At 44.9% G+C, this 15,474-nt stretch overlaps 1 protein-coding gene across 5 annotated transcripts in view; it reads right to left on the bottom strand.

Moving 5' to 3' along the window:
- The window catches only part of GREB1 (growth regulating estrogen receptor binding 1), a 97,374-nt gene that overhangs the window by 34,087 nt on the left and 47,813 nt on the right, over positions 1–15,474 (bottom strand). For all 5 annotated transcript variants that reach the window (XM_080997894.1, XM_080997890.1, XM_080997891.1 and 2 more), the window contains 3 exons: positions 4,198–4,380; positions 2,791–2,934; positions 1,858–1,971 (listed from right to left, as the gene is read on the bottom strand). In XM_080997894.1, the coding sequence (XP_080854020.1) occupies positions 1,858–1,971; positions 2,791–2,934; positions 4,198–4,380 (441 nt within the window). The remainder of the gene's footprint in view (positions 1–1,857; positions 1,972–2,790; positions 2,935–4,197; positions 4,381–15,474) is intronic.

The following is a 15,474-nucleotide window of genomic DNA, read 5'->3' as shown; positions in this document are numbered from 1 at the left end:
TCTTCTTTTTAAAAAGGACTGAAATCAATTATCCAAATGAGCAAGCGATTGGTTCTGTCCACAAAGCAAAGTTAACCCCTGGCTAAGCAGATGAAGAAATGAAGCGGCTTGCCAGAGCTGTCTAGCAAAGATTGCACTAATGTTTATTGTCCTGTACTTGTTCTATGAATAGGAGACTTTGATTCCTGGCACTGTGTACTATGTTCGTGGAACAGTTACAGCACAAGAAGTGTTGCTCTTCACCGAAAGTGCTAGATTTAATTCCGGCAGCCCAGAACATTAAATTGTGTCCTTGTTAAGTTTGTTCAGAACTGGCACATCTACTGATTTAAAATAATTCTCAGAGCAGGGAGGGCAATCCATTTCAGAAAGATTCAGCTGACCTTAAAGCCATCTATTTAGAAATTAAGTCACATTGGTTTCAATGGGGCTGCCGTACAAATAATGGTTGCAAAATGTACCTATTATTTCAGGTGGCATTATATAAATGTAACAGTGGGACAGTGACTGAAATCCCCACTGTAATATTTCTTGCTGAATTAATTCACAACATGAAATCAAAGAACTGCATTTTATTTTTAAGGACTCATACACCGCCCTTCAGTAGCAGTATTTCCAGAGCATGTCACAATAAAAGAGCAAAACTTTCATATTGCTAGGGCGGGGTTTCCCAAACTTGGATCTCCAGCTGGTTTTTTGTTGTTGTTGTTTTTTGACTACAACTCCCATAATCCCTAGCTAGCACGACCAGTGATCAAGGATGATGGGAATTGTAGTCCAAAAACAGCTGGAGACCCGAGTTTGGGAACCCCTGTGTTAGAGGTTCAATGAACACCCACCAACCAAATAAGCTAGAAATACTTAGGAAAAACTGAATGTAACAGCAATGTTAAAGAATAGAGAACAATATGAAGAAGGTAAATGAAGTTTATTAACCAGCTATGTAATAAAGAAATTAGGAATATCTGGTGGCCAAGTGGCATAGTTGCTTTTCCTGATGCCTAGAAGAAATTGTACATTATTTTTAAAATAAGTTTCGTATACATTTAGTCCTCCAATCAACTGATAGTGCGAGAATGTCTATCTTTGTGCACTTTCTAAGACTTTTACAACAAAACAAACAATAAAAGAGGGAAATATGCAATAAAAGTACAAAATACATCAAACAATAAAATGATAGCTGCAAGTGAAAGGTGTTGAAAAGGCATCAAAATAGGGGCTAAGCAAGCCTCTCAAAGGCCAGCTTTCCAACAGAGGGGAATATCCATTGCTCTGGTCTCTGGTTCCACCCAGAGAATATGGCCCCTGAAGATAGCCCAGAAAGAAATTTGGCCCTTAGGAATGTGCCACACCACAAATGTCATGGGGCTGAGCAGTAGTCTTCAAGAAGCACCTTCTGGAATCAGTTCTCCAAGTAAACACTGCCCAACCACAAACTATATCCCTGCATATATTACAAAGAGGCTCAAGACCAAGCTCAGCTGAGGCTCGTATGTGCAGTATAAAAGGCCACCCATAGCGCCATAGGCATAAGCCATGCAGGTGTTTTACCCGCTGTTAAGGTACGAAGCAATTCTATGGACAAATCAGTACCAGGGACAGGGCCGTTGCAGTGTTGCCGTGTTTCTCCCTTGAGAACAAACACCACCTTGCCTTTAAGTAGTTCCCACAGATTCGTTTTACACCACCAAGTTTCTAAATTGATCTTATTGTTGGGCCCTGTATGTGTTTTAAATCTCACATTTTATTATATTTATTCAACCATTTTGTTTTTAACGTGTTTATTGTTAAACTGCCTTGTGAGGGCTTGCCCTAAAGGGTGGGATGGGAATATATTAAATGCATAAGCAAAGGTACCTAATACTGATGGTCTCGTCATGGAAGAGACATTGCTTTTCATCGAGTGTTGCTGGGGAGAGTCTTTGCCATTGTAAACTGGGAGGCTTGCTGTTGTTGGCAGGTGGTCAGGCGCTAGGTCAATGAGAAAGAGTAATTTTAGAGGGGCTTTCTTCATCCGGGTAAAAATGCATGGCTTTCAATAATCCAACAGAGCAAGCCCTTACTTGCCTTAACAGTTCTGTGCTGGAAAAGAATGCCGAGGACTGAACACTGACAAACATCCTGCAATCTTGCATTTGTCTACTCAGAAGTAAATCCCGTTGGATTCAAGTGATTTGCTCCCAAGTAATCATGCGTAGGGGACACGGGTGGCGTTGTGGGTTAAACCACAGAGCCTAGAACTTGCCGATCAGAAGGTCAGCGGTTCAAATCCCCATGATGGGGTGAGCTCCCGTTGCTCGGTCCCTGCTCCTGCCCACCTAGCAGTTCGAAACCACGTCAAAATGCAAGTAGATAAATAGGTACCGCTCTGGCGGGAAGGTAAACGGCGTTTCCGTGCGCTGGTTCACCAGAAGCGGCTTAGTCATGCTGCCACCAGCCCATCCTGCATCATCTCACAGTGAGTATATTTTCGGGTTTGCCCACACAGAAAGAGGCTTTCTCAAGGGCTGCATATGTACCACAGATAACTGAACTCCACCATGCTGCTCATGCTCACACATAGAATGGCAACTGATTGCAATCCACAAAGACATCTTGTTGTATCTCCAGCAGCAGCTATCCAAGCCAGTCTTCCCCAAACTGGTGCCCCCCAGATGTTCTGGGCTACAACTCCCTTCAGCCTTCTAAAATATCTGGAGGGCACCAAGCTGGGACAGACCAATCCAAATGGTTCTTGCATGCACGGAAAGAAAATGGGAGACTGTGACATGCTAGAGAAGTTTCAGTTACCCATCTGTTGCATCCCTGCTTGAACTATGGGATGTGCGGCTAAAAGTGGCTCATTCATGACAGGTGCTGAGGAGCCTGTATTCTCTGGAGGTTGGAACAACAGGTTGGAAAAAGTGCTGGATGAGGGCTGCCGGCTTCTGAACTCTATCAAAGCAAAAAACAAACAAGATGCTGCTTATTCAGGGAGAACTGCTCACTTTAAATCTGCAAACCTTCTACAAAAGTTGAACTTCTGTTGTTTTAGCGCAAGGCAGATTTTGCCCAAAGAGTTCAAAGCAAAATTTTAGCTCCATGACAAATCAGTGAGGTAGCTTAGATGAAGGAAAGTTAGGCTTTGCCTAAGACTAGCCAACAAAGATCAATTCATATTTCTTACGTATAAAAATCTAGGTTGTATCTAACAAGGTTTTACTCAGAATGAACCCACTAAAATAAATGGATCTAATTTTGTCATGCCCGTTAATTTTAATAGGCTAACGCCGAGTAGAACAATTGTTGGATACTGCTTGCAGTTGTAAACTCTATGAAGCATAAAATAAGTATGCACATCTGGAAATCGACAGCTGGTGTGTACCACAGTGCAATAGCTGCCCCTTGATATGCTTGTACAACATGTCCCTATGGGTTGCCACACATGCATCTCTGTCTCATTCCCTGCAATGTTTGCCACTGTAAGCATGAATCTACAGCATATTTTGAGAAGTTGTTTGTTCACTCTGCCTTTGGACATCTGTTAATATTCTAACCAAATGCAGCACAATAGTTCTTAAGGTCAGGGAGCAGGCTTTTTTGTTTAAGCTTGGATAAAATTGAACACCATTTTGAATCAAGATAGAAGACTGCACCTTTTGAAACTAGACTGAATTTTCAGTTTCTTAGAATTCCTGAGCAATGCCAGGCACAAGGCAGCTAGTAAATATACAAACAGCAGATTTGCTCCCCCCAAAAAGTGTAAATTGGACATGAGATTTGCAGCACCACAAACACTGGAACCTGCACTGCCAACATCAAAATCCAACATGCAGCCATTGCACCACAGTGGCCTGATTTAGGCATTTACCTAAGTGCCTAAGTAAGTGGACTTGCCAGTCTGATTTGCCCAATCCTTCCTTCTCAAAAATAAAAGGGAGGAAGATTGAAAAACTCACCCGTGCATATGGACACATTCCACTGCAGGCATATGGAAGCACAATTGCTTCTACTCCCTGCCCCATCTACCAAGGGGCTGGTTAGGTTTATCAGACTAGTTGGTTCAGAGTAAATGTGTACATTTCTTTTAAGTATTTTTATTGGGCTTTTAAAGAATTTTCATTGATTCCCTCGATTTCAGATTTATTTCTAAGGAGTCACATATCTAAACCTCTGGAGGAATTCCAGAGCTCCAACAAGACAGGTTCATTATCTCACCTGCCCCCTTCCAGCAGATTGCAGATCCTTTGGTAAGAGTTCCCTGTGCATTCCTCACCAGATAATACTTTAAGTGTTTCTGTTTCTTGGGCTGAGTGGTCAGCTTAAGATTGATGTGAATGGAAAACTCAGTAAAGTAGCAGAAGCCTTTCTTGCCACAGCCGATACAATTGCCAGAGAAACCTGATGAAATAAACATACACAAAGATGGGAGACAGATAAGCAACATAGTACAGATAATGCACTTCCAAGTTGTTTGGCGTGGCTGTTGGGAATTTATTTATTTTTTTCTCACGGGCGCGCACACACAAAACGACACATAAATGTTGCAAGGGTGTCAACTGTTTCTTAATAAATGCCTGCATTTAATAACTCCCCCATCTCTTTAATTTGTAGTTTTAATGACATCTTGGAGAGGGATGGAAATCCCATTTCTCTTTGTTAAGAATGCCAGACAGACCAATCAATAGAGTGGTGGAAATGGGAAAGAATGACAAATTGATGTCATGGGATGGCTAAAAAACTTGGTTACACATTTTAGTTTTTAACAGTAGTGACCAGAACAATTAAAGACCTATTCACAGGACCCTTTTAGCATGTGAGTAACTTGGGGAAAATTTGTTCTTACGTTGATTTCTAGCCGCTTCAACTTTCAGGGTGCTTGTCCTGTGCTTCCACTAGGATTAGGCTTTGGACACACCAGTAAATATTGCTTTTCAGACATCTGCAGCCATATTTCAAATTCCAAACATTGCCTCTGTTTTGTAGGCATCTTATTCAGGACTGAGTCAAAGTCAGGTAGGGAAGCACATTTCATGAAAAACATCACCCTAATGAAACACACATACCCTCCTTAGTTTGGCAATTGTCTGGGAAGGCCTGCATTCAAAGTAAGAGCAGGAAACACAACATAGAATTTGATTGGGTTTTGTGACATCACCCTATAGCCAAATCTGACTGACTACATAGTATAGTCAGGAAACCTATTCGGAGTGAGCGTCATGCTTTCTCTCCTCACTCGGATTTGGCATAATGTGATGTCATTGTGTTGCTGACTATCAATGACTATCAAGCATGATAGCAATTTAATGTTGTGAATTTTATGTTGTGAGCCTGAGATCTATGGATGAAGAATGGTATATATGTTTAATAATAATAATAATAATAATAATAATAATAATAATAGGATTGTCTGACGTAGAAACCTTTGGTTTTCAAATAAACTTGCACTGAATCTGTATATCAGGGGGTAACAAGCAATGAACGGTATGTAAAAGCAGGGGGTTGTGAAACACACCCTTTCACCTTGAAATATTTTCATGGGTGAGTTTGGGGCAGCCTTACTATACTATATTACAGCAAGCACAGGGGTCAAAACACAACACTAATCTTACCAGCAACTCAATAAATGGGATGCTCATTGTACGTAATGCCTAGGTTATACACAAACATCTGGATCTAGCACATAATAGGAGAGGGCTGTTCATTCTGTAAGCAAGCTAAATAAAGCAGATTTTCCATATACATTGTAGATATGGCAAAGGTCAGGAGAGCTGAGCTGTCCAGTATGCGTTCCAATTTATCTGTGTCACAAGGCTGAGCCTGCAAGATGGCTAGAGATCAATATTTGTAGTCTGACAGATAAAGCCCTTTCACCTCTAGGTCATCAGTTCAAAACCAGCCTGCATCAAGAGTGACCGAAGGCTGTTACAATCTGATGGGTGTTCAGTGGTCTATGTTAATTACATTTGGCTGACTCCACCAGACCTCATCTGAGAGACTAGCATCCCTCTTGGGTGCTGTGACATTTGGAGGAGGGAGGCCAAGGGCAGGTGGGGGGGGCGGGGAGAACTACGGAGAGGGAGAACAACTGAGCCCTCTATATTACATCTGGTCCCTCTGTGTCAGCTTCCAATGTTCCATTTTCCTGTTCACGCTTTACAAAGTCTGAAGATATAATGCCAGAATGTGGTAATGGCCATCAACCTACACAACAACGAGGCAAATTCGTGGAGGATAAGACTATCAATGCCTACCAGTCACAATGGCTATATGTTGGCACCAGGATCAGACAGAGCATGTACTAGTTGCTGGGAAATAACAGCAGGAGAGGGCAGTTGCCCTCATCTCCCACTTATAGGATTTTTAAAGGTAAAGGTAAAGGGACCCCTGACCATTAGGTCCAGTCGTGACCGACTCTGGGGTTGTGGCGCTCATCTCGCTTTATTGGCCGAGGGAACCGGCGTTCAGCTTCCGGGTCATGTGGCCAGCATGACTAAGCCACTGCTGGCGAACCAGAGCAGCGCATGGAAACACCGTTTACCTTCCCGCTAGAGCGGTACCTATTTATCTACTTGCATTTTGACGTGCTTTCGAACTGCTAGGTTGGCAGGAGCAGGGACTGAGCAACGGGAGCTCACCCCGTCGCGGGGAATCGAACCGCCGACCTACTGATCGGCAAGTCCTAGGCTCTGTGGTTTAACCCACAGCGCCACCCGCGAACCCACAGCGCCACCCGCAAATAGGGGCATCTGTTTTTAGTCACTATGGGGCGAAATAGCGCTGGACTCTTTAGGCCTTTGGTTTGATCTAGCAGGGTTCCTCTTATATTCTTAATGGCCACACACATTCAAAATGGAAGGACCACATTTCATAGTTGACCCTGACTTCTGGACATTACAAAGATGTGTGTGATTTTAGCCGTTTTCTGGATATTGAATCTTAACATGGCAGACCCTCCAAGTGTCCCTACTTTCCAGGGACAGTCCCGGATTTACAGAAGCCTTCCCAGTTTCTGATTTGATCCTAGAATGCCCCTAGAATGCCCTTTTCCTTAGGATGTGCCTATTTTCATCAGAGAAGTGCTGGGGGTGGGTATGGAGTTAAGGGACCCCCGTGCCAAGGAGATAAGTAAATTACAACTTTTAGAAGACATCTGAAGGCAGCCTAGTACAGTAAAGGGAAGTTTTAAAATGTTTAATGTTTTATTGTGCTTTTATATATATTGGAAGCTGCTCGGAATAGCTGTGGCAACCTAGTTAGGTGGACGGTGTATTATTATTATTATTTATTACATATATATAATATATAATATATATAATATGGGATGGTCATTCCAGTTGCTGTACCTGTAATGGGGATTTGATCTGTAGCCCCTGGAGCAAAGAAGACAAACAGAACTGCCTTGCAGATGCCGCCCCCACTCTCTTGAGTTCAATCAAGAAGCAGGGTGGGGAAAATTGAGGATTCTCTTTTCCCGCCAAAAGAGTGTTATAAGTTTTCAGCCTGCCGGGCAGAAACAAGTACTATCCCATATTCCCTAGGGATGGGGAAGATGAAGAGCAAAACCATGCGTCGCCAAATTTCAGCAAGAGGGGGGTTCTTCTGGCAGCTGCAGAAGTGGTGAGGTGGCAGGGGGCAGAAGAGGGGGAGGCACATTCCTGTTTCTCCTCAGATGGCATATTGGGGCACCCTTGGAATAATAGGATAGTGCTTGGTTCTGCATGGCAGGCAAAAAGCCTCTAATGCTCTCCTAGCAGGAAAAGAGAATGAATCCTTGATATTTTCCCACCCTGGTTCTTCATTTCCCCCCGGAGAATTTTACCAAGCCTTCCTACAAGTGAGCATGGAGATAAACCGTGCAAACGCAGCTCTCTGGCAAAAGGGAGGAAGATGATAAGAGACAAGAGCTGCGCTGTTTATACGTCAGGACTTTCCTCAAGAGAGTAGAAGTATTAAAAAAAAAAAAAAGGAAAAATAAGGAGGCCTTCTGGGGGAGAAGGGCAGGGAAACAATGGCAGGAGGAGGGTGCCCGGTTTATAGAGCGCCGTCCCTGGAGAAACAACAACAAGCAGTCTTATGGCACCTTAAAGACTAAGAAGTTTACTACAGCATAAACCTTTGTGAATGGGCGCTCACTTCATCAGATACATAAAATGTAATCCTCAGGTGGCAGCTATGATCTTTAAATTGCCACAGGACGCTGCAACCGACTCCACAGAATATCCTCTCAGCAAGATAGGGATGTACCCACTAGGTTAAAAAACCACTGTTTTCATCAAGACTTTTCATTATTCTAATACAGAGTGGCAAACCCGTGATCCTCCGGGATGCTGTTGGACTACAACTCCCACCATCCCTGACCATTGGTCATGCTGGTTGGGCATGATGGAAGGTGGAATCCAACAACATCTGGAGGGCCACAGGTTACCCATCCCTGTTTTAATTTCTAATTTTGATCAGCCATTACTGAAAAATATTATCCCTTGTTGACCCTCGCCTTTCTTTCATTCTAAAGAACTGTATTAATAGGTTTGCAAGATTTAGAAGTTTATGAATGTTATTGTTGCAAAAAGCTTGGGAGGCTGTTATGTGGAGGCAACAAAACAAACAGGAAAGGGGTCTCAGCGCCCCATGCAGAGAGCGGCAATATTTTCTGTCTTAATGTATGGCACTGATTTAGAGATACATAGGACGCATGTTTCCTAAAAGTACCGTGAAAAGCTTCGGAGAGGAAGTTCTCTCACATTGATGAACAAAGATTACTTAATAGCTAGAATACTTGCACCTCGCAGGGAGAGGGTGCCAATATTTTGCATAAGAAGGCTAGACAGAATGGCGTTTTTTTAAAAAAAAAGAAGAAGAAACCTCCAATATGACCAACTCAAGTAAGTCATGGAGGCAAGCAAGCTGGAACCACCAAAGCAACCTTCTAAACAAAATCAATAAACGGACTTGATTTATGCCCCACAGGCATTTCACTAGCTTGTCATGAATATGAAACAGAAGTCAAAGAGGCTACTCAGGAAATTACTAAATACACAGATATGTTTCCTTCCGAGCCTATATATGCCCTGTGGGCATCTCCACAGACAGTGGTGGAGCCAGCTCAGAAATGCTCAGGAAACCATTTAAGACACTTTTGGATGGGGTGCATTTCCCTTTTGTGAACAGTTTCCTTCAAGGTTATCAAACGAGATTAAGGAAGAAACAGGGTCCCCTGCTTTATGAAAGCAAATGGATGGAAAGAGAGAGAGAGAGAAAGAGAGAGGAAGAGAGCCATACCAAAGTAGATAAATAAAATTTGATTCCATCAATTTAAAAATATTGAGCTTATTTGCAGGCAGGGCTTGATCTGAAGCCAAGCTTACCAAGCCTATTCCAGCTGGAGGATGTCTTAAAGAAAATCCTGATAACTTCTGAGTTGGCTCAGCAGTACCTGTTAGGGTCTATATAGGAGTCAATGAGCTCAGTTGTTCCACTGCAAGAATTCTGCCCTGAGATTTATAAATGGTTGTGTGCGTTTTTAAGAGCATCTCTGAATATCTGCAGAACTTATTTCCTCACCCATTTATTGATTTGATTACATTTATCTCCCACTTCACTGAATTCCAGGGGGTCACAACTAGATGACCCTTTGGGTCCCATCCAGCTCTACGGTTCTATGGTTCTATTATCTATGACTATCACCAAAGTGCAGGGGTGGAATGACTGGACATTCAAGTCGGGTCTGATACTTGTCATTTCCTCCTTTCAAAAATGATGGCTAGGAAATATCAGATGTTTTGGCTTCCACAAGAAAATGCTTTTCACTTAGAATTTGAATTTTTGAAATCTCCATTCCAATTCCAAATCATTCATGGATTGGGAAGAATTCATTGTCTCTTGGTCTCAATTATGTAAAATGGGGATATAATGACGGTCTTCCTCAAAGAGGTGGCCGTGAGAACAAAGGTTGTATGCAACAGTTTGCCACCTACCATCTTCCTTCAAGTGCCTCAAATACAGGTGCATCTATGCAAAATTCAGCAGCATTTTTTATTGTTATCAATACTCTGGGTGCTTCCAGGTAGATGTTTATTGTGGGATCAGTGCTGCTCTTGCATGCAAGTTTCTTTGCAGAGTCTGCACAATGTCCTCGGCATTAAAATGTCACTATCCCCACCCCGATTTAATCAAGATTTAACCTCCCTAAGGAAAAATCAATAAGTTAATAACTCTATCTGTTTGCAGTAGCTAAAAAAACTATTTTCAATATGAAGCACCTATCTGGAAGCATATTATAGTCTGCCCTAATCTATAGGCCAGGATTGGGAAAATTCTGGTCTGAGGGCGTAATCAGGCCTGGGATAAGTCCCAATATGACCCGCGAGGCCAGATCCCCCAAGCTACAAACACCTGGTGTCATCTGTAACATCAGGTGGCAGACAGGTAAAGACGCAGCTACCAATGCACAATAGGGAGCCTTGAAGTGCACTCTCGACTATGTATTGACAAGGGAGGCTCACTGTCACTGCCAATCAGCTAACTGGTAGTGAGGCAAGCCAGCTGGGATTGGCTATGCTATGGAGTTTCGCCCGGGGTACTCCACAGCACAGGCAATCCCAACCCCACCTGGCTGAGATTGGATTCTTCTTTTTAGTGCAGCTTGTGGTGCTACAAAGGGGAAACGGGTCATCTGCCATCGTAGTGATGTCAGGCAATTGAGAGGTGGGCAGACCAAAGCCCACCAGTCAAAATGGCCGAATGAGAGTAGGGAAACAAGGATCCCACCCAACAACCAGATTCTGTTCCTCTACGCTACTCTACTCTAAAGCAGCATGGCCCAGTTTATTAATCCACTTTCACTTATTCAACACTGCTTTAGCAGGCTAGATGGACCGTGAAATGAATTCCTACCATCCAGATCAAAGGCGGATCTAGGGGAGTGCAACCAATTCAGTTGCACTGGGCGTGGGGCTTCTGGGGTGCTGCAGAAGGTACCAAAACCATGACATCCAACGGAAGGCAAAATTCACCACTGGATTATGCCATCACACAGGGCGCCACTGAAATCTGAGATGCCAAGGTCCGCCACTGTCCAGATTCCAGAACAACACAATCAGAGAGTGACAGAGACCAAAGCACACCATGCTATGAATCACCGATTTCAATAATACGGACATTTCTTGTTGTGCAAGCAATTTGAGATGTGGGTCAGTTCACACACACAAGCATACATCCCTCGAGGCAGGCATTATTATATCCCATGTGACCATCCTTGTGTAGTGCATGTCACTGTGGTCTGCAGCAACAAGAGGAAGCAAGAGAAATTAGGAATCCTTGAAGTTGTTGAGCTTTGAAAATTCAGTCACAAGTTGCTGAGATCTAAACTCCCCAGAAAGATATGTGGGCTGAAACTTCGTCATCCGCCAGCTTTTGCTCTCCCTAATTTTTTCAATATGGTTATTAGATCAAATACATGAAAATTCTTCCAGAAATCAAATATTTTTGGGGGACATACAGGAATTGGAGGTGTAAATGCGAATTTTCATTGTGATTACTTTTAATTGCATGTTAATGCAGAAATAAGATGGAACAGAGTTATGGATGAGCACATGTGAAAATGTCACAGATGGAAATAGACTGACTGTTCCATCCCTGCTGCTATGCATCTGATATGGTATTGTTCTCTTGTGTGCGGTCAGACTGCCACAAGGAAATGCTCGTGTCATCATAACATCATTGCTTGGTCCCCTAAGGACAACTGAAATATCCTAGCCACAAGTATTATATATGCACCTTGATGAAGAAGGTACGCATTATCAAGGAAACATGTAAAGATGCAGCTTCAGATGTTTTATACAGAACTGACTTTGAAGATTTGCTACTAGACAGAGTCATGCATTTTAAAAGCAGAAAGCAAAGCACAACAAACTTGCCACCAGAAATTCTGCCAGCACAAGGGGAACCTCTGCTTCAGTTGGTGCTGAAACATAATTTTAAATGTTTAGAAATGAACACAGAAATAACTTGAAGGGCAATAAGCCAACGTGTTAGCTGCACACAAAAGCATTGCAAATAACTACTAAACCTGATCCTTTTGTGTGTTGACTTAGAAGACACACCACTGCGTTCAACGAAGCTTACTCCCAAGTGAGTGTGCACAGGATTGTAGGCTTAGCGTTATTATTACCAAATGTTTCTTACTACTTTTCCCCCCTCTTCTGGTTTAGCATGCAATTAACACATATACTACTTCCTCTGTGTTAACAGCCTTAGGAACCTTAGGCTGTTAATAGCGCTAGCCATGAATGGGCTGAGTGGTTCAACATTACTGCTTGTATCTTTAAAATGACAACGCACCACAAATTTACAGCCCTTTTAATTCCTTTACGGTCGCAGGCCAATTGTACTGTGACCCATCAAAGTCAGCAAGATCTCATGGCAAGACACATTATTGCCAGATGAAGTTATATACTCCACCACTTCTCACAAAGCTGGTTGTAAACTCAGATCCCAAATTTATTTATACTGGGCTCACATTGCATCCTTTTGATTTTTATTGGCATCGCTTTGTAGCTCCTTGTTGCCTGGCAATATTGTTAGGAGCAACCCTAACAGCAAATGCATTTACTCTCAAATACATAAGAATTCAATATGGTGCGGAACACCATATGTGAAGCTCTCAAGAACTGTGTGTGACAGAGCACCAAGTAATTAGAGTTTCTTCAAAGTTAAACACCAGGCCTAACTAGTAGCTTGGGAAAATGTTATTTAATTGCCTTGTTTAACGCTCATCACACTTTTTTTCCTCCCTAGAGTTTGTTTTGTACCAAGATCCTAACCCACTCACACTAATTCTAGCACAGTAGACAATCATCTTTCCATCCATCACATGTGTATCTCACTTTTCCTTCCAGTTGCTTAGAGCAGCCTATGTAAGATTAACACTGTCTCGTCTCCTCACAGATCAGTAAAGTACGTTGGGTAAAAGAGAGTGAGAGGCTGACCAAAGTCACCCTTCACAACTAGCTCAAGTCCAAGAGCAAGGCTGCATACACACCACACATTTTAAGGCATATATTCTGCCCCCAAAGAAGTCTGGAAACTGTAGCTTATGCCTCAGAGAGCTACGATTTCCAGCACACTTAACAAACCAGTTCCCATAACTCTTTCTCTTGTGAGGGGATGTGCTTTAGATTTAGGGCATGCACACAGCCCTAGATTCAATCTACGCCACAAAGGCCCTAAACAGGTCTGCCATATTTCCAAGGTACTATAATTAGAATTGCAGTTATGGGGCATGAGTGTTGAATACAGTGGTACCCCGCAAGACGAACGCCTCGCGAGACGAAAAACTCGCAAAACGAAAGGTTTTTTCGTTTTCGAGTTGCCTCGCAAGACGAATTTCCCTATGGGCTTGCTTCGCAAAACGAAGCTTGCCCCGGGGACAGCGGGTCTTCTCTTTTGAAGCAAGGGGCGGCGGGGAGAAGCGATCTTCTCCCCGCAGCCCCAGGTCCGGGGACAGCGGGAAGCGCTTCCCGCTGCCCCCGGACCTCTTTTGAAGCAAGGGGCTGCGGGGAGATCGCTTCTCCCCACCGCCCCTTGCTTCAAAAGAGGTCCGGGGACAGCGATCTCCCCGCAGCCCCTTGCTTCAAAAGAGGTCCGGGGGCAGCGGGAAGCGCAGCGCTTCTTCCCCGCTGCCCCCGGACCTCTTTTGAAGCAAGGGGCTGCGGGGAGAAGATCGCTTCTCCCGGTGCTCCGAAGCGGGGCGGGGGGGGCGGGAACACCTGCCCCAGCCGCCCCACTTCGGAACGCTGTTCCGAAGCGGGGCGGGGGGCGGGAACACCTACCCCAGCCGCCCCACTTCGGAACGCTGTTCCGAAGCGGGGCGGGGCGGCGGGAACACCTGCCCCAGCCGCCCCACTTCGGAACGCTGTTCCGAAGCGGGGCGGGGGGCGGGGGAACACCTGCCCCAGCCGCCCCACTTCGGAACGCTGTTCCGAAGCGGGGCGGGGGGCGGGAACACCTGCCCCAGCCGCCCCACTTCGGAACGCTGTTCCGAAGCGGGGCGGGGGGCGGGAACACCTGCCCCAGCCGCCCCACTTCGGAACGCTGTTCCGAAGCGGGGCGGGGGGGGCGGGAACACCTGCCCCAGCCGCCCCACTTCGGAACGCTGCTCCGAAGCGGGGCGGGGGGCGGGAACACCTTCTGAAGGCGGGCGGGGGGCGAAAGTCTTTGTCCCCCCTGCCCGCCTTCCCAGGGGCTTTTAAATCGCCCCGGACAGCGGAGAAGTCCTCCGCTGTCCCGGGGCGATTTTAAAATGCCGCCCGCCAGCATTTTAAGATCACCCGGACAGCGGAGAAGTCCTCCGCTGTCCCGGGGTTTTTTAAAATGCTGGGGGTGGGAAGAAAAGCCCTTGTCCCCCCCCCCCAGCCTTCAGAAGAGGTCCGGGGACAGACTGTCCCCGGACCTGGTCTGAAGGCGGTTTCCCTAGGAACGCATTAATTGATTTTCAATGCATTCCTATGGGAAACCGTGCATCGCAAGACGAAAAACTCGCAAGACGAAGAGACTTGCGGAACGAATTAATTTCGTCTTGCGAGGCACCACTGTAGTTGGTGCAGCTAGGACTGGACCTCAGGGAGCCACAGCTCAGAGGCTCTCTCCCAGTAGAACTACTCAGGGAGAGGGTGAGTGGGAATTTGAACCCGAGTTTCCCTGGTCCTAACCCATACTCTAACCACTACAACCCACCGGATAGGGGTTTTAGATAAACCACAGAGCCTAGGACTTGCCAATCAGAAGGTTGGTGGTTCGAATCCCCGGAACGGGGTGAGCTCCCGTTGCTCAGTCCCTCCTCCTGCCAACCTAGCAGTTCGAAAGCATGTCAAAGTGCAAGTAGATAAATAGGTACTGCTCTGGCGGGAAGGTAAACGGCGTTTCCGTGCACTGCTCTGGTTCGCCAGAAGCTGGCCACATGACCCGGAAGCTGTACGCTGGCTCCCTTGGCCAATAAAGCGATGAGCGCCGCAACCCCAGAGTCGGCCACGACTGGACCTAATGGTCAGGGGTCCCCTTTACCTATATATATATATATCTCATAAAGAAGGTGATGAGACTGAGAAAGCAGCAGGGAGTAGTGTTGCTATATGTCCAGAATTTCCAAGGCATATCCTGGATTTGTCCGTCAAAAACAGTGTCCGGACAGAATTTCCGAGGATCGGTTAAAATGTTCAGGGAAACCTAGGCATATGGAAACCCATGTCAGAAAAAAAACCATTTGTGTCCAGATTTTCACTTTTAGAAATATGACAACCCTAGGGAGCCTCTGTTTCTGTGCAGCCAGCTTCACTAATGGGTTGCTATCACAAACCACATCTCAAAAGAGAAGATGAACAGGTTGTATATCAACACAAGATGAGATCAAAGACAGCTGGCATTGGAAATGTCCATAAATGGCCTAGTAATTCAAGGTGTCGCCTGAGCAACTGTAAATGCAAACTGATCAGACAA

This window comes from Podarcis pityusensis (assembly GCF_964106645.2).
Source record: "Podarcis pityusensis genome assembly, chromosome: 3".
Lineage (NCBI taxonomy): Eukaryota > Metazoa > Chordata > Lepidosauria > Squamata > Lacertidae > Podarcis > Podarcis pityusensis.
This window is presented reverse-complemented; position numbering and strand designations above follow the sequence as displayed.